Below are 27,153 nucleotides of genomic sequence, written 5' to 3' on the forward strand. Positions count from 1 at the left end.
AAAGCTCTCGAGTCGCCACCTGCTCTCGCTCTCTCTGTGGGCTCTATCTCACTGTGTGTGACCGTGAGCCGGCGCTCGCTCTCCTTTGGGGAAGAAGATTTTTGTAAACAAAACCACGGCACACCACACACAAGGAGCATTGTTGTTTTTGTCGTTGTCTTCTTCTGATAAACGCTAATTTGCCTATTGATATTGTGTGTTTTTTCTGCCTCTGCACCAACATATGCTTGTGTGTGAGTGAGGAAGTGAGAGAATTCTGCCATACCCATTACTCGTGGAGTATGTTAGATGCCTGTCAATGGATGTTCCTACATATGCGTATTGTTTATCAGCACCTATGTAGTCATTTGTATACAATATGATCATTGCTGCCATGGCCCTTGTCAAGATAACTGAATATGAAATTATTTTGATAGGGATTTTTTTCAGCTTAATTACCTAGTCGCAATTATGACCGGTCTTTGTTTACCGACTAAATAAACAAAGGCTTGGAGCACCTAATTATCTCTGTATATTTTGGTCATTATGTTGATGTCCTTTTTGGTATTAGGTGTGCAACCTTGTGGTTGCTCCTAGAGCACAGACTCGGTCGCAGTGCGTCGAGAGCAGATTAGGCTTATCCAGCGGAACCGACAGCTTGCTGATAACTCAGGCATAGTCAAGGCTGTGTAAAGTCAAGGGGCGAACCAATGAGATCCCAGCTCCATCAGATGTATTTGCTGCTTGATCCTCGCGAAGGCAATCAGGAACCACAGAGTGTGCCTCAGCTCAGAATTTGCAAGGAGAAAATAGAAAAGCGATCAAACAAACGCACCGCAATACATCGCTGAACTTGTTATTTGAAATTTTTCTTTGTAGCTCCATCGATCTCTGTCTATATTTAAAATCACATGATCTTTCGTTTTAAGTTTGAACTTTATGACGTAAACAATCCAAGAAAAATTCAGCGTATGACAATATTTCAATATGGAAAGCTTCGAAACAATGTAAATTCAAGTTTTGATACGCAAATTGACTAGAACAGGTCTGTCTTTTTTAAGGTACACTCAACCAATTTAAGCTCAGCCCTTAGCACCCAGGATATAATTTGTTTAGTCTGTTCCTTAGTTTTTTAAATCCAAATTTCGCAGGGTATGTATTCGAAGGTAAATATTCAAATTTGTTATGTTTACGTTATACATATTCACAATTGAAAAGGTGTGTTTCGGTATTTTGAGGGTCGTGCGGCTTATTCCAGGTCACACTGTTAGAGTAAGAAATTGTGAATGATCTTACTCTGCTCATATTTGAAACGCAAAACTGAGTAGAGAAGTAGAGGAAATGCTGAGTAATTGGACTTGATTTACTTTTTGAATTTGTTTGGAATTAGCTCATTGGTTGAAAGTTGAAAAGACACATAAGGTCGTAAAATCGGTGTTTAAGGTATTTATTATTTAAAGTATTTATTTTCGGTATCGAATTCAAAGTATCTGGCGCGCTAACATCCAATAGGAAGAAGTCAACTTAAATGCTAATGTTAATGCTTAACCAACACTATCCTTGTGTCTCTATGCAAGGAAAACGGCTTTGCACAAATGCCGAGGAATTCAAACTCTCTGGGTGATTTTCAAATCTTTTCTACAAACAATATATTGACGGTATATTAAAGTTACAATTTTAAAATGAAATGGTATATTTTGGTATATTTTTGAGGGTCGTGTGGTATGTTTAATCAATTAGCGCACGGTCCCATTGTGTTCATTCACACTACACGCGTCGCCGTCGACAGAATCCGTAATCTATATTTCTACCGTTAAATCGAGTTTTGGACGTTGAAACGAACGAACGTGTGTCGTTTGTCGGTGGAGAGAACTTGATATAATTTGGGATTGCCTGGTTCTGTAACTAGTGAAAGAGCATCCCATCATATCCAGCAATCAACAAAAAAAAAACAAAGCAAAAACCCGCCCGTAATTGTCCAATCAAACCCAGCAAGAATAAAAACAACAACAACAACTTTGGTTAATGAGACAAATGTGCGCGCGTGAATAGGCCTGAGACAGCGCGCTACAAGTGGAAATACAAGTCGAGTTGCAACACAGCATAACTAACTAACGGGAAGTGGCTGCCACTCACTCAACAAGTGTCTCCTCCGCCTGGGATTATCTAATACCCAATACGCACCCCACCAATAATAACAGATTATATAGTACCAAAGAGCTGGGAATAAATATTAAATTTAAAACAGTTTTACGTGAGTGTTTTGTGTGTGTGCCTGCATGTGTGTGAATCGAGCAACGAACAGCACCAACAACAACAACAAGAGCGTCAGCAGCAGCAGCAACAACACTACGGCAACGTCAACAACACGCAACTGCTGCGAGTGCGACGGAGACAGCAACAGCGTGAGTCATAAAAGTGAAATGAAAATGCGGATAAAGCGAGAAGCGCCGTGTCTTCTGTTATTTATGCCAATCCAAAACACCAACAACAACAATCGCATTGGTGGTAAGTAAAAAACGAGCACAAGTACAATATCATTTATATTAAGATTACACTTGAACCAATCTGAATAGGATAGCGTGAGAGAGAGGGAGGGAGAAAGAGAGACTAATCTCTTAAGCATTTTACCGCTGTTTACTTTGCGCTTGACTGTGTCGACGGTTAGACGATGGACAGGGGGGTGTAGATGGGTAGTAGGTGTGGAGGGGACCCTCGTAAGCGTCAGTGCTGCCTTCTCCATTTCAGAAAGCAAAAAAAAAAGCGACTGTCGAGAGTCGGTTTCTACTTCATACGTGACTCACAATTCGCGTGTCTCTCAAAAATAAAAGCAAAAGAAGCGTTTCGCTCGCTGGCTTTTAACTCTGGCTCTGGGCTGGCTGGGCTGGTTAAAAAAAAGAAATACAAATACAAAAAAATGTAAAGCAAAGCAGGTTTCTGCGTCGGCCTGGCAACGCTCTGGCCGCGGCGACAGAAAACCCGCTTTGAAACGACCTTTCGAGTACGAATTCAGCGGCACAACAACAGCAACAACAGTAACAACAGCGCAGCAGCAGGCGAAGAAGAGGAAAAAGAAGCAGGAGAATGAGAAAACAGCAACAGCCTCAGCAACAACTTTGAAACGAAGTTTGTGGAGCCCAGCGCGAGAGGAAGACATACCAAGATAGGTATAGAGGGAGAGTTGAATATGTGTGTGCAGTGGCGGCAAACCCAAAAGGGTGTCATGGGGGGTTTAATACGAATTTTGGGAACGTAGCTCAATTTAGTAATCTAATTTAAAAAAATATCAATTAAACGGTAGGTTCTGGCTAAGCCCCTCTTTCGTATACCAGCCGCCTCTGGGCGCGTGTTTTAGTGGTTGCGTGTGTGTGTGTGTGCAGTGCATTGGCATGCAATTTTACTTGTTTTACTAGCCGCAAACAACAACCACAACTACAGTGCCAGCCAACACAACATTTCCTGCTGCCCGCAGTGAAAATATTGTTGTTTTTTTCAAGCTATTTTGGCTTTTGAGGTCGCCTGGGCTGATAACAGCAATTTTGTGCCTCAATAGTAATAGTTGTAGAACGAGCAGCCAGCATAAAAAGACAAAATGTCTATGCTCCGCCAGCAAAATACAGCTGATAAAGTCTGCCACGCCAACCCTCCCTTCCAGAGCTCTCTCGAATAGAGCGGAAGATAGGCAATGCGTTCTCAAATTCCGTTTCTGTTTCTGTCCATTCACGCCGATAAGCGAAATTGGAAAAGTTGGGGTCTCTGCATTCGACGCTAATCAAGCAAGCACACTCCGAGCTGCCGAAATAAGTGTCTTACGTCAGTGCTGGCAAGCAGTGAGCAAGCAGTCAAAATACTCTGCGGTTTATTCGACTCCGACTGGGACTTGGCGCGACAAGTTTTTCGCGCTATCCCCTAAATGCTGACATCATTTGGTATAAAATTAAGCAAATTACTGAAACAACCGACAATAAACATTTTGTAAATCTGCAATCTTTTCTCTCTTGCAGCTAATCAGAAGGACTATCCCAACAAGCGGTCCAGGGAGAATCTGGCATGTGACGAGCAACAGCAAGTGACATCGACGACGTCATCGTCCACGGCAATGAATGGCGGCGGACGGACACCGCCACTGATGCGCAGCTGCTCCAGCCCAGCGGTCTATGGTAAGTAGCGGAAACTGTCTCCGAAATGAACCCGCAGTGAACCAGCTCTGGCTCACTTTTCTATCAAGAGCGGAACTGATTGCTCAATCTCTCTCGGTTCTTATTTACTTGCATATTTGCATGCAGTGCAATAGCGCATTTGTGCTTTTCATTGCTTTTTATTTCCTACTCGGCCAAAGCTTAGACTTGATCTCTCTTCCTATCACTATCACCCATCCCCCGGCTCCCTTCCCAGCAGCTGCTATCTATCAACATGGCGATAAATTGTCTGAAACTGTCATACAATCTTTCCGCCATTCCCCCTTACCCACCGACTCTTTGTCCGCACTCTGTTGCTCTCGCTAAGCGTTGCTTAACATAAAAAAAACGAAACAATTTTGTTTTTGTTTTGGCACGTGCTGTGAGATAAACATGACAAAACGCGGGCTCTCTCACTCTACTCTCCCTTGGCATCTGTTATTCGCGTTACCTTTTATTTTTGCACGTTATGAAATCGCTCGTACATACATTTGTACATATGTAGTATATGAGAAGTATGCAAGCAGTAAAACACATGCAAAACAATATTCACAACAGTGAAATTTTCAATGTCAAACTCTCGGACATTACTCATTTACCCTGCTCCGGGTCTGGTTCTGCGTTTGACCAGGGTTGGGTGGGGGTAGTCCGCTTGTGTGTGTCTGCCTCTTTCTCTCCTTCTTTCTCACCTGACAGGCTTGTGATCGCATCACACTGTTGTTTCCTTGTTTCTCGCATAGTGACAGAGGGAGAGAGAGAGAATGAGTGCTTACGCACAACTGTAATGAGTATAGCGCACCCTTTCGCCTCCTCGCACCCTGCCGCTGTTCCTAAACTTGACTTTTCGCGATTTTGTTGTCATGCATTTACAATTTGTGTTTACGATTGAGTCACTGGGAAAATATTTATGAAATCTGTTAATTGCATTTGGACTATGTACGCAATGGCTTTACTACGAGTAATCAGTGGTGCGGTGGCGCTGGCGTAAATGCCATGACAATCATCTTTACGTGCTAAAGTTTTCCCCCGTCCTGCACCGTGTGTTCTCGAGGCGATGACTAATGCATGTGATTTCCGTGTGACCCACAAAGTGCAGGCACCCGAAAAAGGCGGCCATGGGTTGCCATGACTCCTCGGTGCTGCTATCAATTAACACGCGAGCGTATGACAAATAATCGATGAATTAGCTGGTTGGTGCCCGGGGTGTGGAGGTATCGCAGGGGGCAGAGTACATAATAGGCAAAACCGCAGGGCATATGCTGGCCTGGCTCTGGGCCTACAGATACACTAGTTGGACAGTGTACAATTATAGACGCGATGGAAGATAGCAGACCGAAGGCCGAAATACTCTTTAGAGAACAGAGTGAACAGAAATAAAGTACACTTTTCCCTATTTTACTACTTCCTGTTAACACTAATTAATTGTCTAAAGCTTAAGCCTCGAGATACATATCGATAAAGCGGAAAACTAGTTTTTCTGAGAAAAAATTGACGGGGACATGACTTCCTTCAGCATCGGGCGAGTCACAATTGCCTTCTTCTCAGGCATGGCAATCTTCTGGGAAAAGTTGTAATGCCTGCAGCTAGGGTATAAAAACAATTGTGCGCCTCATTGAAAGTGCTACGAACTCGACGACGACTGCCGCAACGTCAAACGGCAACCCACCCCTCCTTCTCAACTCCCTCCTCCTGTTTCGCCCACAGGCAAAGAGCTGCCAATAAAACTGAACCGAACTGAAATGTGCCTGGGAATGGGGTATGGGAAATAGGACGGGGGTGGGGACTTGGACTGGGACTGGGACGGTGCCTGTGTGGCACGGTGACTCATGCAACATCAACCAGCAGACGAAACGAAACAAAACAAATCGAAACAGACGGATGAAGGAGAAGAAAAATAAACAATTTGTTGTAGAAAATTTAGACGTTATATACAAAACTGAATCGCACAACAATAGATACACAAAACAGGGCCAGGCCATGTCGGGGCAGACCATCATCAACGTCATTATCATGTACAGCTCAATGATCACTGATGATCATTTCTGGGTGTGTGTGTGTATGGTGTGGCTCTTTTGTTGCATGACATCGCAAATTGGCAAACTTCCATAGAGCAGCAAGCATAGCGCTACCCTATCTATCCTATCGCATCCCGAACCAGAGAGAACCCCACAGACAATTAGCCCCAGCCAAACAATGAAAACTTTGTATACCCCCAATCGAGAATTTCGAATTGAAGAACTTTTCCATTATGTACTAATAAAAACTAATGATCCCTGTTCTGTCTCTCTCTCTCTCTTCCCCCCTCTTTCTTTATCTCCATCTCTCTTTCAGACATTGAAACACATCCCGCCTCGCCAGTCTTCCCACATCTATTGCTGGGCAATGGCCGCGACGCCGTAGATCCGAGCAGCGTGGGCGCCAACTGTGTGCTAAACGTTACCTGCCAAAGTCCCAGCGAGAGTCATCTGCAGGGCCTCAAGTATATGCAAATACCTGCCAGCGATACGCCCCATCAGAATATCAAGCAATACTTCCAGGAGGCCTACGATTTCATTGGTAAGTGTTATTTTGTTGCAAATCATATACGATTCGGTGCAAAATATCAAATCAGATTAGATTATGGCTAAACGATATACATACAGAGCTCAAATATTAGCTCTAGATTAGGGCAATATTATTTCAAGAGTATTCTATCTTGTTTTCGTTTTAAGCACACGACTCTCTGAAAAATCGGTGCTCCAAAAAATCGTCTAAGAATACCGAGTTACGCTTAGTCATCATCTACGGCGATTTGCGATTGGCGATTGCCAAACGTGACTTGTTATTGGATGCCTTGCGGGCCTGCTTGGCTCATTTCGATGGGCCCCCAGAGTCTCGCAGAGGTTGGGGAGGGCTTATTTGTAGTTTTTTGCATAACGGCTTAGTCTGGCTTCCACTTCCCTTTTCTTTTTGGCCTGTGGAAAATTCGTTATTGACTTTTTCTGTGTGTGTGTCTGTATTGTTTGTGTGTTTTGTGCTGCTTTCAGCAAATTTCCATCCGTACATGCATACATATATGTACTTTTGTTAATTTTAAATGAAAATAATAATAATACACACAATGTCTTCAGAAAGAGATGGAAGAGAAAAGAAACAGATATAGAGAGAAGAGCAGGGGCAGAGCGATTTAGCCATGGAATATACTGCTGACGTCAATCGCATTTTTCCATTTCCATTTTCTCTGGCTAAAGTTGTTCATCAACGTATTTTTATATTGTATTTTTGTTGTTCTTATTGTTTGACCAGCTAATGTCTCGGCACGTGCGAGCACGAGCTTTGTAGTTCTTATAGATGTTATATTGTGTCTCTGATTTAAGCAGTGCAAATATTTTATTTAAAACAAGCGTGGGCGGTGGCGGCTACTACGACTGATTGATGGCGACCGACCCCCAACTCTTGAACAGAGGCAATTATTGTTGCTTTGCTGAATAGTAGAATAGTCTGTTTAGTTGTCATTGCAAAATGGCATTGAAACCCTTTTCGGATCGGAGCTACCCCACTTTTACAATGCCCCTACACGCGTGCACACACACACAAATCTGCATAGAAATCATGGCGTATGTGTGTCCATGCCTAATTACGGTGTGGGCAAGAAGCAGAGCAGACCTGAGACGAGACGACCAATGCTCCTTTTCCTTCACTTTTCCATGGCATTCGTGTTGCCTTCCTTTGCTCTCCTTCGTCGTTGGCATCGTCGCATTGTTGTTGCTGTTGCGTGTTGGCGTTGGCAGACAGCATGGCGGCGGCAACGTTGTCGTCGTAGTTGTGTCGTTGCCCATTGCCGTTACTGTGTTCCGACTTCGGGCTTCGGCTGCTATGACGTTGCTGCCCCCTCCTGCGTTTGAACTTTCTTGGGCTTTGCTTTTACTTTGCCTTTGCATAATGGGAGAGCAGAGATTTTCTTGGATAATGGAAATTTTATGGTGATTACCAGCAACAAAAACAACAACATACAGGATAGCCAACCGCAAACGTCCTTTCTGATAAGGGTTGTCCTTTCTGTTGCCGCTTGTCTTTGGTTTTCGGGGCCGAACTGTAAACGTATTTTTGGCCACCACTGTGCCGACATCGCATGACTCATCGTCGCTCGTTCACAATGCAATGTGGAACAGCCGCCATACAAACATACAAAGAGAGTGAGAGAGAGAGAGGCAGAGGCAGTGGCAGCGTCTCGGGGCACACGCTCCTTGTGTAGTATTCACCCATCCGCATCGATTTTTCTTTCGTCTTATTGTTGCTATTTATTGCGCCGCCAAAACGGCACTTCACCCCCGCCAGTCAGCTGCCCGCCATCGTGTTTGGCCTCTCCTCTGGCCTCTGCTCTTTGGCATATGTTCTATTTTTATAAACATTTCTGTTCCTGTTTATGAGTCATCATCGTCATCGTTTCGCTTTTGGGTTATCCTTGTGCGTGGCCTCGACTGTTCTCGTTGCTGGTGCGGATGTCAGGTGCGTGAGCAGCAACAGCTGCTGCTGCTGCTTCGCTCTCTTCACTTCATTTCTTTTGTTGTTGCTGCTGTAGACAGCTCCTGCTCTCATCCTCTTCTTTGTTGTTGCTGTCTGGATCAGTCATAATGCTTGCTGTTAGCATCCCCCCCGGTATCCATTTCCCGCTTCGCCGTCCAACCACCCACCACCCACATACACCACCTCAACTCCTCACCTCACCCTGTTAAACATGCTCAAGTATTATTTTTATAAATGCCCCTTCTCCCTCTTTCTCACACTCGCTCGCACTCACACTGCCCAACCAAACACACATTAGTACTCAGGCACGAAGTAACAGAAGAAGAGGAGAATATATACTGTACTGAGTGCATGAGTCATGATTTCAGTTCTGCCGCTGTCGCCGTTGCCGTCGCTGCTGCTGCGCCGTGTTTGCTGGTGGCTTTTGCGCATTCGTTTTTTGGCCTGCCGTCGTCACCTTATGCTTATTATTATTATTATATTTTATGTCGTTTTTTTCTGTTTATGATTGTTCGTACAACTTATGATTTCTTATTGTCCGTCTCCTCCATTCATTATAACAGCACTTGGTGTGCTGCACACTTTTATGGAAAGGGGATTGGAATAGAAGTAGAGTAGGAGGGGAGGGGTGGACAGAGGAAGGCCCGCTATGTGAAGCAAAGCTTGAAATGAGCTCAACGTTGGCAGCGACGCTAGCAGAGCCAACGCCAAAGCCGAGGCTCATTAGGCGACGGCTGAGTTCGAGGGCCGACGCGACGACAGTATGGGTATTGTCGGGTCGGCCGAGCAATGCTAATGCTAATGTCATTATGCTATGTCATTATGCTATGTCATTAACATGAATGATAAAGAGGCAGCCAGTGGCCACTTGGCCTAGAAAGCAATCAATGCTTCAATTGTCAGGAAATTGAACGGTAACAGCACTTGGTGTTCTCACGCCAAGGATTCGTGGAACATTATCGAAAAGTTTTGTTTCCCTTTCTCCCTAGCACTTTCTCGATTATTCAACATCCTTGCAGGCAAAAAAATTCTTATCTAGTGGGGCCTATCGCCAACTGGTCTGTATAGACTCTGACTGTACCTATTATTTGTGCGGCCAAGTTATCGGGCCATCAACTTATCAGCCAACAGAGGCCTCTTTGGCAAACTAACCTAATCTATACGTAGACACTGGCCCAGCTAAGTAAACTTGGAATGGAGCCCCCTCAACGAGTCATTTAGTGATAGCATACGTGCATATGTATGTACAAACATACAAACATACATACATAGATGTGTAAATAAGTATTGGAGTATGTTGGAGTATAACAGACGGCCGGGACGGGGACAGTTGATTAGATAAAAGTTTGCATGAGCACAGTGGGCTTTCGTTCGAATAATTGGAGTAATTTGGTTCCCTTTACTAATTGTAAACTCCAAACGGTCCCAACCAGAAGCAATGCTTGTAAATACCGTACTCGCTCGCACTCCAACAATCCTGCAAGAGGCATTCATGAGTAATCGAAAATCCGTTGGCAACTACAACAACCAAAAAAAAGAAGCAGTGCGGGCCCCGGCCTCGAGGTGACATTTTTGTTGGCCCCCCGAGCACACATAATTTCAATATTCGTCAGCTGGCTATTTATAAAGTGCAGAAACAAGCAAAATAAACCGAAAAAATCTTCGCACAGGAATTCGAAATTTGCGTTTCGGTGTTGTGCCGGGCGCACGGATTGTTTAGGGACGGGGCGAGCCGGATGACAGAGGAGAGAAGAATTGCGCACAAATTATAAAACACTTAATCATTTTACAGGGTCCGCCCAGGCCCAGGCCCAAGCAGAGGCCGTGCCCACGCCCACGCTTCCGCAGTGCCCCCATCTCGCTCGCCCTCATTGCCGCCTCCCCCTTTCTTTTGGCTGAGACATTTGCGCCCGCGCAGTTTATTTTCTTGGTATTTTTTGTTTTTTGCGCGCAATTTGTTTATGAAACATTTATATTGTTGTTGCGCAGGCTCTTTATGAATCACGAGACTCGAGGAGAGACCCCAAGAGATGTGCCCCTCCAGTACACTCCACTCACTCATTGGAGTGAGTTGAAGGCGACTTCAAAGTGCAGGCCAGGCCAGGCTGATCTGAGCCGAGCTTTTGTTGTTTCCGTATGACTCGACACGTCAAAGTCGAGCTTCGGCAAGTTGAAGGTCAAGTTGTATATGTCCATCCCCCTCTTACTCTCTGCCACCGTTTGAGCGTGGAAACATGTGTGCGTGAGTGGAGTGTGTATGATGATGATGATGATGATTCATGAGGCTGCCTTATCGACATTTGGGTATCCTGGCACCTGCCGCTCTCAAAATCCGGCACTCCGGCACAAGTTCTCCGAATCGGCGACGGAGACGAGAACTCAGACTTGGGCATGAGTAAGAGGGCATTCTTAATGATAAACAGTCTCCGAAAGTAATTAAATATTTCAACATGAACAAAAACTACTTGTTGCTGGACAAACACACTCACTTACTCACACTCACATTGTATCATGTTCCATGTTTCAGTTTGAGTTTCTCTGTTTTCAATTCTGATTCTGTTGTCGTTTCTGGCCATGACTCAGAGAGGAGTTGCGCAGGAGGAGCAACTACTCACTCCGAGTGACCCCTGGACTTAATCATCGAACAAAAGTGAAATGATACATTGGGATTGGGATGGGGAGAATGAGAACAAGACAGAGACATAGTCATCTCATCATCATCTCAGTTGTGTCTCGAGAAAGACAGGGACAGAGCGAGAGATGTAAGGCATCCCGTCTGTCAGACATTTGTCTGCCACTTGGCCCACTTCTGAGGCATCAGCCATGACGCACCACCGCCCAACGGCCCACAAAATAAAACAAAGAAAAAGAGGACCGAAGATGCAGATGCCTTTGCAGATTGATTATTCAGTTATACCGTAGACTTTGCTATGCATTTGAAATACCCTTAGGAAAGGGTATAATAGACCTACTGCACTTAATCATCAGCAGGCGGTATAGAGGGTGGGGACTACCCAATGTTGGCATTACGCATCGGAACGGCGGCAATCAGCATCAGCGTGCCCCGAAATGGAGTCACGACGACGCATCGTCAGACAGCAGCGGCACAACAGTAGCCCTATGAATGTCCATTGCCCCATTATAGGCATGCCAGAGAGAGGTACAATATGGAGACACGACTGGGGATCACTCATCGCCGGACTATGCGGCGCCCGGTGTACAGTGGGCTTACTCATAAGTGTCGCCCGCTTGCTTGCTAGCCATTGATTAGTAATCCCCATCCAGTACTGAGCACAGTCAGACGCATAAACATATGACAGACAGTCAGTCAACCATTACCTAAGCCCGGTTTCCCGATAATCCCATGGATTGCTTTTGCACAGCTTTCGAGTTCCGCTTAGGCAGTAAACAAACCAAAAACCCTACAAATATGCAAAAGCAAAAACAAACAAACGAACAAACCGTCCATAATTTTCCTTAATTCCCAAATGAGTAACCAGGGATTCGATTCCGTTAAAGCTGTCGAAATCAACAATAAACATACTACACAAACGAAACTTGGGAAGAACACTCTCGGATGAGAGATCAATCAATTAACTAGAAGAGAGAGCTGGTTTCTATTGAGTGGGAAACTAAGCTTGGGAACAGCTTTTTTGGATGGCAAGAGATCAATCAGTTAGAGCCATAATTAAAACAAATTAAATCAAAAATCAAACTTTTTTGTCTGCCCATTCCCGAATAACTCCGAAGTGACCTAAAGAATGGAAAAAGCTTCTAAAAGCTCCTTAAAGCTACTGTTTACGTTGCTTCTCCTTTCGCCTCCTTCTTCAACTAGAAAGCAACTCAAGAGAGACATGAAAGATTACAGTTGTATTATCCTACCGCTCTCTTCTTGTTGCAAAACTTCTAGGCGGACTTCTCTCTCCTTTAAACACCCATCCATCTCCCCCTCTCATCTACTTCTTAGCCTTTTTCTAGCCACATGTGAGTCATGCATATGTGTGTGCGGCCGGGCGGCGCGCTTTATGCGCGATTTTAACTGTCTGCGCGACGGGGTCATTAACTATGAGGATTTATGAGCGCCGTGCGACTCGGCCGATGACGGGAACGGCGGACGGTGACCAATTGTCTGCCATTGTACGCTTAATGACCATCTCTCTCTATCTATCTCTATTTCTCTGTGGCTCACTCTTAGATCGGAGTGGCTATTTTTGGCTACTCCATGTGAGATCCCCCTCTGTGGGAAGGCCCCCTGCCCATGAGACCTGACTCTCTTAGCCAATTATCCGTTTCGGGGAATATGACGTACATTTCGGGTGCTCTACTACCTGGGGTATTGCTTATCGGTACATATTATTTATTTATGATGGATTTTCCCATTCTGTTGCTTTATATTTGCCATATCATTGTCGCCCCTGATACGAGGTAACTCGATTTGATTTCACTTGACTCGGCCGCGGCCTAGGAATGGCAATGGGGATACTCGAAATTTGTGAAATCGTTGTCGTTGTCGTTGTCGTTACCATTGCCGCCTTATCGGTGTCTACTTTGCACCCATTCATTGATAAATCAAATACATTGATATCGCCACCCACTTCAGATGGAAACAACCTCCTCTCAAGGGGTTTTTAGAGTGACATTATTGCAATTCTGGTACGAGTGTTGCCAGCTTTATCGCTGATATCACCTCACCGTCATTGCCCAAAGAATGGAGGGGCGTGTGTTTCTGGGCAGGAGACAAGCGCCTACTGCCTGCCTGGTGACTAATTGACTGACGGCTAGCTGCAGGAAGGCAGGCTCTGCTTTGCTCCGTTATCGGGCGTAAATGTTTGGAAATCAGACAAGTGCTGGGACGTCTGTTTGCATTATGAGTAACCATCGATTAGGAAATGCGCCCCACAACACCACACCGCACTCCGCACTCCACACACCCACCCACCTCACCCCACCCCAAATCACACCACAGAAAACTTCACATCTGTATGCGTGTGCGCTTTGTGATTAGATTGCGATTATATTTTTTTTCGGGTGGTGGCTACACTTTACCGTTTTGTGATGAGCCTTCGAAAAAAAAGTACGCCGTATGCCGCATGCTGCTCCATGGATTCTTCTTTTCTTCTTCCTCTGCCGCTGCCGCTGGGGTTGCGTCTTCCTCTTACTCTGCTTCTGCTTATCTTTCCCAAAAATAACAACGTAAATTATGAGTTAATGTGCCCACGTGCATGTGTATGTGTGTGTGTTTGCGCGTGTGTGCGGGGTATAAAAATGTTCTGTCAATAAGCCTCGGCAGCAGCAGCAGCGCTGTTCGCGACGGTTGCGATGACTCATCCAACAAAATTCACACAGCAGCAGCAGCTAGAGAGTGGGAGAGGGAACGAGCGAGCCAAAGCAAGCAGTTTTTGTGTGTGCACACCACTACAAGTGCAGGCATTATCGACAGCCAGCCAGCCACCAATATCAACAGCGAGCGGGAGAGCGAGAGCAGCAACTCATCAATGCTTTGACAGCCAGCCACGGCACAAAAAGTTTCTCTCTGTCTCTCTTTGTATGTGTGTGTGCGCTTTCGATAGAATAGGGAAGGGGTTGGCTGGGGGAGGAGGAGAGCCGAGCAATCATTTCCATTGATTCCAGATTGTTTTATGCAAATCATCAGCGCTTTATCAATTACTAACCGAACCCCCCCTCTCTCTCTCTCTTTGTTCCATTGCAGAAGAGGCACGCAAAACGGGTTCCCGCGTCCTGTTGCACTGCCATGCGGGCATCTCGCGCAGCGCCACCATCGCCATTGCCTACGTCATGCGGCACAAGGCGCTCTCGCTGCTGGAGGCCTACAAGCTGGTGAAAGTGGCACGACCCATCATCTCCCCCAACCTAAACTTCATGGGGCAGCTGCTGGAGCTGGAGCAGAGCCTGCGCAAGAGCGGCATATTGGCACCCGCGTCGCCGCACAGCGCCCCCACATCAGCCGGATCCACGGCGGGATCTCCGGTATCCCATTCTAGTCAACTGGTGGAGCAGCCCGAGCAGGAGCGGGAAGAGGAAGAAGGGCTGCATCGGCAGCGCAAGTCCAAGTCCGACAGCGAGGCCATGGACGAGGATGTCTACGACTATGACGACGTGGACAGTGGTTCCGGTAGCTTTGCGGGCAGCAACTGCTCCTCGCGGCTCACCTCACCGCCCATTACGCCGGACGATGAGGCGCCGAGCACCTCGGCCGCGGCCACCGTCTCCGAACTGGACTCACCCTGCTCCTCCACTAGCAGCGGTATTTGCTCCCTGCTGTCCACAGCCTCCGCCTGCTCCGCATCGTCGTCATCCGCCGCATCACCGACGCGGCAGCTGGCCCTCTTCAAGCGCAACTCCCCCGCCAAGCTGCGGCTCAATCTTGAGTCCAGCTATGCGCCCGCGCCGGCTGCTATACCAAAATCCATATCCTGCGTATCCGTTAACTTTGCCACACGGCATCCCCCAGCCCCAGCAACTCCCAGCTGTGAGGCGCTGCCACAGCAGCAGCTACTTATGCAGGATGCTCCCAAGAACAAAAATAATCTGGCGGTGCCGGCGTCAAGGGACTGAGACCCGAAGCCGGATCGCCACCAAGCAGCTGTGAATAAACTGAAATTTATATGTATACATTCGGGTGATGCAAATCGGCTATTTCTATATACCAACATCAGTACGGACGTGGATCGGACAGCAGAACTGCGTCACGTCACCTGGAGACTGGAACGTGTAAATTTTTGAATTTGAATTGTACATACACCGTACCTAAGGGATGTCTGCTCCTGGACCAGACGGAATACCAATTGGATTGTCCGATCGAAGACCTCATCTGACGTCGATTGATACTGTTAAGAGCTTTTGTAAATGTTTTTTCAAAACACCACAAACCCAACCCCAACCCCAACCCAACAACAAACAAACTATAAAATCCAAAAGAACCAACTGGAATTGATGGGCAGGGGGATCTGCTGCTGCTGCTCTTGTGCAGAAACTATCATCAGTTGTTCAAGAGAAAATGAAAACCTCGTATATGTTAACTTAGCTTAATTTATATCATAAAAAGCTCCACGTAGACTTTAAGCGAATCTTAACTCTATCTATACACACACACACACACATACAATATATAAACTACATATATTACAAATTCACGTAGAACAATGAGAATTGGAACCCATATTTCTGCTACCTTGCCACACAGACCCCAAAGCGCGTAATCTTCCCAAACAACCAAAAATACCCCCACTTGGCTGGCCATATTCACAAGCGAGAAAAATCGTATCAAAACTGTTAGAAGTTTTATCAAACAGCTATAGCCACAACACACACCTACACCCACACATACATATTTAATGAATTCTTAAAGTGAGGAAAGTTTTGTGTTTGTGTTTTTTAGTTTTAGTTATTTATATAAACCACGAGCGTGAGATGAATGCAGTTTGATTGATTTGTATTAGGTCGTAAGTCTAATAGGCTAAGGCACACCCGAAAAGTGTGGTAACCGTGTGTTAAGTAAACGGAAATTATAAACACAACCAAACAGTGCTGCTTTTCCTTTTTTTGAATTCAAGCCGAACCGCCAAAATGTCATGCCAGTGTTGGTCTTTGTATGTTTACGGAGAACTTGAGCGGAACACGATGGGACGAAGATCAGATACAGGGTGTATATTGGAGGAGGGCGAAAGTGGCATGCACGCCGATAATGTGCAAATTGTAAAGTCTCTACTTATATCTTTAGAATGGTGTTTTAAAGCAAAGTTGTGCTACTTTTAAAATAAAAAGCCAAGCTCCGCCTATCGCACAGAAGTATTGATAAATTTAAAAACTAAGCCTGTGAGTCGATTAGTAGAATTAGCTATCGGTATATGTGATATAACGAAGTGAAACCAGATATCCCAAAAAAATATGTTGTCAACAAAAACATATATCGATATATTGATATCATCCCTACATCTGACAAGATCAAGCACGGCGGAATGTTTGATTTTCGTTTTTAAGTGGTTAGATATAAACTAACTGGAACACAGCCTTCGATAGCCAGATCGATAGCCACCGCCTCCGCCGCTTTGTCGCCATTTTCCTCGCATACACATACAAGTTTACCGTTTAACGCTGCATCAGCAGAAAAGTTCAGCAAATTTTCTCATATTTCACGTGTTGGCTAGGCGCTGGTTTTTCTCTCAAAATAAAACGAAGAGCAGTTTCAGAAATGTCAGATCTAGACTGGGACGAGCCAGATCAGGCTCCTATTTATAATATGCCTAACCGTGATAATAGAGGTTTCAAGTACGAGCGCAATGTGAGACGCGACGAAAACTCGCGTGGTCAGCGCGGCGGCTACGGCGAACGAAATAGGGACAACCATGACGATTATGGTCAGGGACGCCGCGATCGCGGTGATAATGGTGGCGGTGGGTTTGTAAAAAGCGCAGAGTACGCCCTCTCGGAAGTGATCAACATTGGCGCAGACATGATTGGTCGCATCATTGGTCGCGCGGGCTCCAATGTAACGCGCATCCAAACAGATTTCAATGTGCGGGTCAACGTGGATAAAAGCGATTTAACTGTAAAGATCTTGGGCAATATCCAGCGGAACGTCAGCGATGCCGCAAATTACATTCGAAATCAGATATCAAGCGATTCTGGCAATCGCGACAGAGGCTCCCATGGTCGAGGCGATGGAGTTGCATCCAGCTATGGAGGAGGCGGTGGAGCCAGCCATGGAGGAGGAGGAGGATCTAGCTATGGCGCAGGAGGTGGTTCCAGTTATGGAGCCCGAGGTAGTTCCAGTTATGGTGCAGGAGGTAGTTCCAGTTATGGCGCAGGAGGTAGCTCCAGCTATGGCGCAGGTGGTGGAAGTGGATCCGGCTATGGTCGGTATCGCAGCGAAGCTAGCAGCCATGACGATGCCTCTAATCAAGATGGCGACTTGACTGGCTCCATTGATTGGGCAGGCCTGAACAAAGCCTCTGTAAGTCACACACCCATAAATCATATCTAAACCCAATTAAAAGACATCAAATACCTACAGGAACAAGCTGCAGCAGCGCGTTGGGCCAAACTGCCTCAATTGACAAAGAACTTTTACAGGGAGGCTCCCGAGGTGGCGAAGCTAAGCGATGAGGAAGTGCAACGCATACGAGCGGAGAACAACAATACGACAGTTTCCCTTGTGTTTGAGCCGAAGGAGGGCGAAGCTGTGCCACCCATACCGAATCCAGTATGGAAATTCGAGCAATGCTTTGCCGAATATCCCGATTTGTTGGGCGAAATCGAGAAGCAGGGCTTCCCCAAGCCCTCGCCCATTCAGTCGCAGGCGTGGCCCATTTTGCTGAAGGGTCATGATATGATTGGCATTGCCCAGACGGGCACAGGCAAGACGCTGGCCTTCCTGCTGCCCGGCATGATACACACCGAATATCAAAGCATTCCCAGGGGTCAGCGTGGCGGCGCCAATGTCCTCGTGCTGGCGCCCACTCGCGAGTTGGCGCTCCAGATTGAAATGGAGGTGAAGAAGTATTCCTTCCGCGACATGAGGGCGTAAGTTTGCAGGAATTTTGAGTGAGATTTTGTGACCGTTTTTGACTTATTCTTTCAGGGTTTGCATTTATGGAGGCGGAAGTCGTCGAAATCAGATCTCAGATGTGGAGCGCGGAGCGGAGATTATCATCTGTACTCCCGGGCGTCTCAACGATTTGGTTCAGGCAAACGTCATAGACGTGAGCAGCATCACTTATCTGGTATTGGACGAAGCGGATCGTATGCTGGACATGGGTTTCGAGCCACAGATTCGCAAGGTCTTGATGGACATTCGTCCCGATCGCCAGACCATTATGACATCGGCCACCTGGCCGCCTGGCGTGCGCCGTCTCGCTCAAAGCTACATGAACAATCCCATTCAGGTGTCCGTTGGTTCCCTCGATCTGGCAGCCACACACTCGGTGAAGCAGGTCATTGAGCTGCTGGAGGATGAGTCCGAGAAGTACAGCATCATCAAGACCTTTGTCAAGAATATGACAAACACCGACAAGATAATCGTTTTTTGCGGCCGCAAGGCACGCGCCGACGATCTGTCCAGTGACTTGACCCTGGACGGATTCATGACCCAGTGCATACATGGCAGTCGCGATCAGAGTGACCGCGAACAGGCCATTGCCGACATTAAGTCGGGCGTGGTGCGTATTCTCATAGCCACCGATGTGGCATCTCGTGGCCTGGATATCGAGGATATTAGGTAAGAAATGAAACAGTTTGGAATCTGCTTTTACTACTTCGTTTGCATCTTTGCAGTCATGTGATCAACTATGATTTCCCACGCAACATCGAGGAGTATGTTCATCGTGTGGGACGTACGGGACGCGCTGGGCGTACCGGCACCTCCATTAGCTTCATCACACGTTCGGATTGGGGCATGGCCCAAGAGCTTATTAACATTTTGCAGGAGGCTGACCAGGAAGTGCCAGCGCAGCTTCACAACATGGCCCGGCGTTTCAAAGCCATGAAGGAGCGACGTGCTGCAGAAGGTGGCGCCGGAGGTGGACGAGGCGGCTATGGTGGGGGTGGTGGTCGCAGTGGCGGTGGAGGACGCGGCGGCGGCGGTCGCTTCGATCGTTTTGAGTTTTGAATTAACCAAAATAAGCACAAAATTTCTAGTTTTAAGCAACACATTCTGTAAAGCACGCCACTGAGCTGCTGGAAGAAGCTCCTTTGTCAAGAAAATGACAACGATCAAAGTGATGATCGGTTCAAATACGTTTTAAAATTTGGTGTTTCAGCCAAATCAACTATTCAAATTTCGGAGCAGACAATTCAATCAACCGATGAATATGCTCTCCCAGCTAAGCAAAAATCTAGCTTTAAGCGACTACAGCACTTTGAGAAATGCCTTGAAATTAAGTTTGAATGTACTTAAGGCCAAATTCCTTATGCCCAGCGGTATCTTTGTTACCCTTCGATATTAAAGTTTCACTAAAAATTAGAAAATTTGTCAGTTTATTTGAAACCTAATTGGCACCGCCGGCATATTTCTCGAGCAGTTCCTGTTTGCGCTTGCGTAGTAGCGCCTCCTGCACATCCTGCTGCGTCGGCACGGGCACATGGGCGGTGAACTTCGGCGCCAGCAGGCCATGTGGATCTTCCACGGCTGCCCTGGCCTTGGCATCCTCGGCAGCCTCGCGAGCAGGACCAGAAAGTGGATAGATCTCTTCTTCCTCCTCCTCGTCGTCGACTATGCGTCCATCGCGAGCCATTTTCTCGCGCCACTCCTGCACTGCCTTCTGCAGGGCTGCGCGCTCGATTCGCTCCTCCAGCGGAATGAGAACTCCATCTTCATCATCGCGATAGCCATAGTACTCGGCATCCACGTCCTTCATTAGTTCAGCGCGGGATTTGCGAGGAGGTGGCGGTGGATCCTGCTCGAAGAGTTCTCGCACGCCGGGTAAATCCTTGGCGGCACCAAAGTATTTGTAGCCACGATTGCCTGGCACCTCGCGACCCTCCGCATCAAACATTTTCGGTCCATAGCGCCGGTAGTGTGGGCCGCCGAGCGATGAAATCTGATTCTCCCAATGACGCTTCTCGCGCAGCAGCTTGTTTATCTCATCGTTCAGATCACGTATGCGGAATTCGCCCAGACCGGCTGAAAAGGGGAAGAAAAGATAATGTTATAAATGGCCTCGATTTTATCTGATGAAAATCTAATTAAATACCATTCTGTATTTGTGCCACTTTCTTGGATATTTCACGTATAATCTCCAAGCGGAACTTCTCGCATCTGGGTAGATCGCCACATTCTGAGGCCAGGTACGGGCGGCGTTCCTTTTCGCCGGATTCCACTTCCTTGGCGGCCCGCCAACGTGCCAATGTGGTCCTGCCGGAGTAGCGCCAAGAAACGTTGAAAATCGATTTAACTCACTTTAATGATCATACTTACATTGCTTTCTCCGCATTTCTCGCCTAAAAGTACACAGTTTATACACATTTTATTAGAATTTCATTAAATAAATCGCCGACTTACCATTTTGTTTACTTTCTTGTTTTTCCGCTTTTGCCATTCACAACGGATCAGCTGTAAGTCGACGTTACATTCGATAGTTTTAGTGCTACAATATTAATTCTATATTTTAATTAATTTCCTCTATGAGAAATTGTTTGTTCAACGGTACATGTCTATTAAATGTATATTTGCTTGAAGCACCACGAAATGGAAAAGTAAGTAAAAAACAATTGAGAAATTGAGAATTGACTTGTCGGTATGTTTCCGTATTTTTGTATGTGTTGTAAAACGTTAAAAGAACAAATCGATAGGCAAAATAGGCGGTATATTTTATAGATAAATTCGCGATCACACTGACGCTAACAGTGGTCTTTTAACGGTTGGCAACATAATATGTATGGGCCAGCAACATGCTGCAGCATTGTTCCCCAACATTTGGAGCGGAATAAGCAACATTTAGTACCCCTAGTGGGATGGATATCCTGGAATTGAGGTAATGTTGGAAATCTCGGATTTATATAAAATTTTGCAGATTATATTTATAGATATAGATGTATACATATGTATATACAAAGAGAGCATATAAAAAGGTTAAAAACATGTCAGGCTGAGATAAAGTCATTATTAATGTTTGAGAGCCGCTTTGAAAATTATTTTTTAATATTAATTTATGGAAATAGGATATGCAAATGTCCATACTATACTATACCTACTGGTTGACAAGCAAAAAATTGCTCCACTCACGTAACGTATTATGCTATTTTTGTTGGTTGACCTTTTAAGTTTTAAACTTAATTTGTGAACATTCCAACAAAACGAAGTCGTGAAAACTAACGAATCTTGTGGAGAATTGATTGATCAACTGGAAAAAATTATAGTTTTGGCGAGCATACTCTTAACTAGCTAGTAATATCAAACAGAACATTAAAATAGAGGAAAATGATTTAAGATTTATACTATATTTTGAAAATGAAGTATATTTCGGTATACTTCCGAGGGTCTGTTATCGATAAGACCACTGCTGAATTGAGAATTTGTAAATTATAAAAAATAAATAAATTATCAACCTCTACGCCAGGTAAGTATTGGAGCAAAGCTGTAACAAGTTACATATTACGACGTGGCGATTTCCCCCTTGTAAAGGCGGGTGGCCAAATAATTCCCCTCTACCTAAGGGTAAAGCGGTAACTTAAAACCTCAAAAAAAAAAAAAAAAAAATAAATTATCAATCAAAAGGGCTGGTACCTCAAGCGTAACTGCTAAGCCTGAGATGATCGATCTCAACAAGCTTAGTCCGGACCAGCTGATGCAGATCAAGCAGGATTTAAACCTATTAATATGAATTAGAACATCAAAATCGAAGAAAACGATTTAAGATCTACGTTATATTTAAAGTATGTTTTGAAAATGCAACGGTATATTTCGGTATATTTTTTCGAGGGTCAGTCGGTATATTCTATCGATAGTTCCGCGGTCACACTGCACGCCAACGCCATTTACGTTTTGGAAACCTTTTTTTGCCAAAAGAATTCGAATAATAAGCCTAATAAAACAGTGCGAATATGTTGGCACTTATAAACAGAATCCTCGACTGGTTCAAGAGCATCTTCTGGAAAGAGGAGATGGAACTGACGCTGGTGGGACTGCAGTTCTCGGGGAAGACAACGTTCGTCAATGTTATTGCAGTGAGTATTTTGCATATGGGTGTGTTTCAGTGTGTGTCATTTTCGCAAATGTGTGTGTGAGGGGGTAGCTTGAGTGCTGCCGTTGTGTCGTAGGATGAGCCGCCAAGGGGCAGAGAAAGCCGGGGACTATGACAATTCCATCAAATAATACAAATGAAATTAACCCCGCGACTGACAAAAGAATCGCACAGAGAGCGAGAGAGAAAGACAGAGAGAGAAAGAGCAAACGCTCCCGGACGAGTGAGCAATCACCATGAACTTGGGCCCCAGGTCTCGCTATTTGGTTATTGATTGCCTTTGTTTCTTCGCTGGCCACCTTATCGGCCAGTTTCTTCGTTTGTTCACCATTGCATTAATTATTAACGCTGTGCTAACTGTTTTATTTTAGCGCTACTTTTTATGTTCGCTCGTAATCAATAAACGTTATACGCATGTTCGAAACAATGACGCATTATCAGCGTCCAGAAACCAGCTGACCCCTGCCCATTGTATCGGCAGCCCACTCTGCCACCTACTTACTGCACAATCTCCTCTCTCACTCTCCATTTGCGTGCTGATAAGTCGCGATCCAGATTCAAATATCAGCTGCAAAATGCATTGAAAGCCCCGTTGAGAGTCAGCTGCTCTCTCGGGGAGGAGGAGGAGCTATGAGTCATGTAAATGTACCCGCATGCAATAAGCTTAGGTCTGGTATGTGCTGGGAGTTTTCCACTGCTTATCATGAGCAAATTTATGAACATTTAAGATCTGTTCCAGTAGCTGTCGCGGCCGCCACTTATGGAAAACCATAGCACGCTTTAAGGCATTCTAGTAAAATATATATTTAAATGGTAGAAATTTGATTACAACTCCATGTATAAGTTATTCCTATTAATTAACTTATTTCTTCCCTTGCAGTCCGGCCAATTTGCTGAGGATATGATACCCACAGTGGGCTTCAACATGCGAAAAATAACCCGAGGCAATGTTACCATCAAGGTCTGGGATATTGGCGGCCAGCCCCGTTTCCGTTCCATGTGGGAGCGGTATTGTCGCGGTGTCAATGCAATTGTGTAAGCTAATCAACCTTCTAATTGGATAATGGACACAAATTAACTAAATGTTACGTAATTGACAGCTATATGGTGGATGCGGCTGATCTGGATAAGCTGGAGGCCTCGAGGAACGAGCTGCACTCGCTGTTGGACAAGCCGCAGCTGGCCGGCATTCCAGTGCTCGTGTTGGGCAACAAACGTGATCTTCCAGGAGCGCTCGACGAGACTGGCCTCATTGAGCGAATGTAAGTGAAGGCACATATAGGATAGGATCCTAAATTCATGTATGAAATTTCATTGTAGGAATCTATCGAGCATACAGGACCGTGAAATATGCTGTTATAGTATTTCGTGTAAGGAAAAGGACAACATTGACATAACGCTGCAGTGGTTAATTCAACATTCGAAAAGCCAAAGTCGTTAGATACCTAAACTAACAACCCACACAAACACAAACACAAACAAACACCCACTACCCACACAAAACACAAACACACACACACACATAAACATAGGCCCTGTATCTCACACGGAACAACTATATATATATACACAAATCTATATAGTAATGATTTGCAGCGTGATGAAGAGAATGAGAAATGATTTGGAGTAGTGAATCGAAGAAGAAAGCTAAACTTACACACAGTACTAAGCTATGCCTTGATGATCTAACTTTTTTTGTACGAATGTCTGCATACACATATACATGTCCTTGTAATTGTCCTTCTTACACTGTGTTTTTCCTGTAGGAATTCTAGGGTGTACAGTCGCGACAGAGTCTGTCTCGGTGCTTGTTTGTCTCGAAAATCGAATGATGTGTAAACGAACTCTGTGTAAATCGTTAGTACTGTTAGTTAATCCACAAGCAAACACACTAGAAACACACACACGCATAAACTATGTACTTCATGCTGGCTTGATCGAGCGCAACTCTCTTCAATCCCTCAATCGCCATGTGCCTATCGCTGGCGTCTCTACCGATTTCGTTGTCTGTGTCCACTTTTAGTTAGACTTATGTTTAGCGTTTATTGGTGTGATTATATAAATATTATTATTATTTTTTATAATTTTTATATAAAAAATATAACTTTACATTTCGCTTATTATTTATGAACTGAATTTTTGCTTAGCGAAAAAAACAAAAACAAAAGGAAAACTACAACTGAAACAGAAAAGAAGTAAATAACAGAGGATAAACTAAAATTATTATTAAAGCGTTTTAAACTAAATATAAACCTAAATGTACGTGAAATCAACTAAAGTATGAAAAGTCATAGCTAAAGAAATTCGAATGCTGTAGCCACCATCTGAAAAGAAAGTTCATTGTAAGATATGCAAAATGGAAAAAAAGAAATAAATTGTTGAGTTTTACTAGTAGCAGCAGTCAAACCCAAATCCAAATCCAACACTGAAACCAAATCGAAAGTCCTTAAGCCTTGTCACGCTTCTTTTGTATACTCATTAACATTCACCTAGCTAATTACGATAATTTATATGAAACAGTTATGCAAATTATAAGCTACTCGTACAATAACCAAATTGAATAATGAAACAAACGAAAAAAAACCAAACTGGAAGCGAGCAAGGCATACATAACAACAACAACAAGAAAAACAAACAAAACAGAAAAAAACCAATAAAGACAAATTATAAAAACATTAGAAAACCCATGAAAAATCTCATAAATTACACAAAACCAGTGAAATCAAATCGAATATTCCAAACACCGGTTCGAATATAATTTATAGAGAACAAGAGACAAGTGGTTGGTTGGCCACCCAAACGGAGCAATTGATAGATGCGCCCAGCCCTATGAACGCATAAATATTGGTAAGGAGAACAGAGCACAGAGCAGCAGCATAACAAGGAGGAGTGCGAGCCCTTAGCTAATTAGAAATTCTGTGTGCAGAATCAAGGCACTAGCTACCGGAGACTAGCACCAGTCTGTGTGTGCGTGTGAGTGTGTGCGTGTGGCAGAGGGACATGGAGAGTGGCAGGAGGCAAAACGTTCCTGGAATACGTGTCAAGCACGAGCCGAGCCGAGTCGTCTCTGAGTCATAATCAAATATTCTCATGCCTCGTCCCGGGCTTCCTGCTTCCTTTTGGCCATCCCTCCCAGTCACTGGTTGCCTCTGAGGAAAGTTTGTTGCCTGAGTCTTTTGTTTGTGGTGTCACTTCATATTTCAAATTGCGTTAATTACACTTTTAAATGCTGGAAATTAACATTGCCCCCCGATAAGATAAGCATCTCTGTGCGCGGCCATTTGCCACAAGCCAAACATTCGGCTCGGCTATAACTCGAAGCGAATCCCCCAAAAAAGAAACCAAAACTAACGACGTGCTCGTAAAAAACTAAATTAAATACAAGTATAAATGCTAAAGTCGCTAATACGACTGTGAGATACCCGCTAAACGGTTTATTGTTGCTTATGCAGAAAGTTCAGTTTAACTTTATCAAATTATGATGGTTGTTTGGGGGAGATTGGAAAGAAATTAAGAGCAGGCAACGTCGAAGGAGTTTCTTTTCAATAAATTAACGAAGGCAGTATACCCCTTTAAACCTTAAGTTTTGGTGTATAAAGAGACATACAAGATTTTTGAGTTTTATATGAATCTATTACAGTGTGTTCTAAGTAGCTCTAACTAAGGCTTAGAGTCTAAGCAAATGAAAGAAAATTTCTTAAAAAGGTCAACAGTTTGGTGTTTTCTCCCACCTGTTTGGCAATGTAAAGAAATCCTTCCAAAAACGTTCTTTGATTTCCCGCAATCGATCGATAATATCAAATTTATTTTCACTCTTATTTCAAGTTTGTTTTACAGTAATGTTACGCAGTGTATGTCTGTAAATATAATATTCTTGTGGCTGGTGCGGCGCCGCAGGGGCTTAGTTCTTTCTGCTTAATTTTCAGCGATTTGTGCGACTTGTGCTGATTATATAATGACATATAAAACATGCCCAAACAACATTTAAATTTTTATACTTTTTGTTTCTTGTGTTCATATGGTTGTATTTTTCGCAAGCCACATTAAGCCAAAACCATTCATTTGTATGCGCCACAGCTGCCATCATCGTGACTGCTTTGATGAAAAGCCGTCACAAAATGCTACAAAAAATCAGAGACAACAAAAAAAAATGGTGAAAAGAATGAGCGAACAATAAATAAAAACTAGGCGGGGTGTTGACCATAAATATATGAAGAGATAACTTATAATTTATTGATTGAACTGCAAAAAGGGAAAACGTAGGACACGAGAGCTAATAGGTTGGGAAACTCTATAGATCCTTTTACAAGATCTATACTTTCATCTCTATTTTTGTACATTTCCCCAACCCCTTTATCGCTCTTTCCGCTCTAACCAAATTATGCTTAAATATATTTTAATTGAAAGCCCCCACAATGGGGACTGCACGAGGCCACCAAAAGTGTGTCTGGCCCCCAAACATGCTGTGCCACCTGAAAAGTTCCTGGAAATGTAGCAAAAACAACAAGCAAATAAAACAAAAACAAGGAGAAACGAGCAGAGAAAGACCCCAACCAGAAACAATAACTGGGGATAGTAGCTCTGGAGCAGGCATAAAGTTCAAACCTTAACAAGATGAAACAAAAGGCTTTCTGGCCAAATGCTCTGCCGCGTACTCGCCAGACTCGTGGGCAACAGTTTTCATGCTTGGCTGTTACCCCCCGGTCTCTCTCTCTCTCCATCGTTTCTCTGCCAGCACTGTCAGTAGCAGGATGCCATGGAGACGAAGACAGGAACAGCAACACAGACGA

The 27,153-nt window shown here is 44.6% G+C and overlaps 4 protein-coding genes across 4 annotated transcripts; 3 read left to right on the forward strand and 1 right to left on the reverse strand.

Moving 5' to 3' along the window:
- Window positions 1-1,749: 1,749 nt before the first annotated feature.
- Window positions 1,750-16,206, forward strand: LOC117589611 (tyrosine-protein phosphatase vhp-1). The gene is made up of 4 exons (XM_034281687.1): window positions 1,750-2,487; window positions 3,984-4,139; window positions 6,489-6,713; window positions 14,374-16,206. Exons 1-4 carry the CDS (start codon window positions 2,259-2,261, stop codon window positions 15,237-15,239), a joined length of 1,476 nt encoding a protein of 491 aa, XP_034137578.1. The 5' UTR covers window positions 1,750-2,258; the 3' UTR covers window positions 15,240-16,206.
- A 486-nt stretch (window positions 16,207-16,692) lies between these two features.
- On the forward strand, window positions 16,693-19,649 carry LOC117589553 (ATP-dependent RNA helicase DBP2). Its single transcript, XM_034281564.1, has 4 exons — window positions 16,693-17,637; window positions 17,698-18,206; window positions 18,265-18,900; window positions 18,957-19,649. The coding sequence occupies exons 1-4, from the start codon at window positions 16,876-16,878 to the stop codon at window positions 19,288-19,290; spliced, it is 2,241 nt and encodes a 746-aa protein (XP_034137455.1). The 5' UTR covers window positions 16,693-16,875; the 3' UTR covers window positions 19,291-19,649.
- On the reverse strand, window positions 19,639-20,741 carry LOC117589554 (pre-mRNA-splicing factor ISY1 homolog). The gene is made up of 4 exons (XM_034281565.1): window positions 20,683-20,741; window positions 20,599-20,621; window positions 20,375-20,535; window positions 19,639-20,304 (listed from the first exon to the last, which is right to left on the reverse strand). The coding sequence occupies exons 1-4, from the start codon at window positions 20,683-20,685 to the stop codon at window positions 19,670-19,672; spliced, it is 822 nt and encodes a 273-aa protein (XP_034137456.1). The 5' UTR covers window positions 20,686-20,741; the 3' UTR covers window positions 19,639-19,669.
- Window positions 20,742-22,139: 1,398 nt separating this feature from the next.
- Window positions 22,140-24,550, forward strand: LOC117589555 (ADP-ribosylation factor-like protein 8). Its single transcript, XM_034281566.1, has 4 exons — window positions 22,140-22,346; window positions 23,244-23,398; window positions 23,464-23,625; window positions 23,684-24,550. The coding sequence occupies exons 1-4, from the start codon at window positions 22,224-22,226 to the stop codon at window positions 23,802-23,804; spliced, it is 561 nt and encodes a 186-aa protein (XP_034137457.1). The 5' UTR covers window positions 22,140-22,223; the 3' UTR covers window positions 23,805-24,550.
- The last annotated feature ends 2,603 nt before the right edge of the window (window positions 24,551-27,153 follow it).

The sequence above is a fragment of the Drosophila guanche genome, unplaced genomic scaffold, assembly GCF_900245975.1.
Source record: "Drosophila guanche unplaced genomic scaffold, DGUA_6, whole genome shotgun sequence".
NCBI classification, from domain to species: Eukaryota; Metazoa; Arthropoda; class Insecta; order Diptera; family Drosophilidae; genus Drosophila; species Drosophila guanche.

What these genes read in the sequence shown, in the direction of transcription:
- LOC117589611 (XM_034281687.1), top strand. Translation starts at nt 2,259, where the DNA reads ATGTGTGTGAATCGAGCAACGAACAGCACCAACAACAACAACAAGAGC. An exon ending in CTCCAGCCCAGCGGTCTATG is followed by an intron (nt 4,140 to 6,488) that starts GTAAGTAGCGGA and finishes TCTCTCTTTCAG; the next exon opens with ACATTGAAACACATCCCGCC. An exon ending in GGAGGCCTACGATTTCATTG is followed by an intron (nt 6,714 to 14,373) that starts GTAAGTGTTATT and finishes GTTCCATTGCAG; the next exon opens with AAGAGGCACGCAAAACGGGT.
- LOC117589553 (XM_034281564.1), top strand. Translation starts at nt 16,876, where the DNA reads ATGTCAGATCTAGACTGGGACGAGCCAGATCAGGCTCCTATTTATAAT. An exon ending in CAGGCCTGAACAAAGCCTCT is followed by an intron (nt 17,638 to 17,697) that starts GTAAGTCACACA and finishes AAATACCTACAG; the next exon opens with GAACAAGCTGCAGCAGCGCG. An exon ending in CTGGATATCGAGGATATTAG is followed by an intron (nt 18,901 to 18,956) that starts GTAAGAAATGAA and finishes GCATCTTTGCAG; the next exon opens with TCATGTGATCAACTATGATT.
- LOC117589554 (XM_034281565.1), bottom strand. An exon ending in AGAAATGCGGAGAAAGCAAT is followed by an intron (nt 20,536 to 20,598) that starts GTAAGTATGATC and finishes CTACTCCGGCAG; the next exon opens with GACCACATTGGCACGTTGGC. An exon ending in AGTGGCACAAATACAGAATG is followed by an intron (nt 20,305 to 20,374) that starts GTATTTAATTAG and finishes TCCCCTTTTCAG; the next exon opens with CCGGTCTGGGCGAATTCCGC.
- LOC117589555 (XM_034281566.1), top strand. Translation starts at nt 22,224, where the DNA reads ATGTTGGCACTTATAAACAGAATCCTCGACTGGTTCAAGAGCATCTTC. An exon ending in CGCGGTGTCAATGCAATTGT is followed by an intron (nt 23,399 to 23,463) that starts GTAAGCTAATCA and finishes CGTAATTGACAG; the next exon opens with CTATATGGTGGATGCGGCTG. An exon ending in ACTGGCCTCATTGAGCGAAT is followed by an intron (nt 23,626 to 23,683) that starts GTAAGTGAAGGC and finishes ATTTCATTGTAG; the next exon opens with GAATCTATCGAGCATACAGG.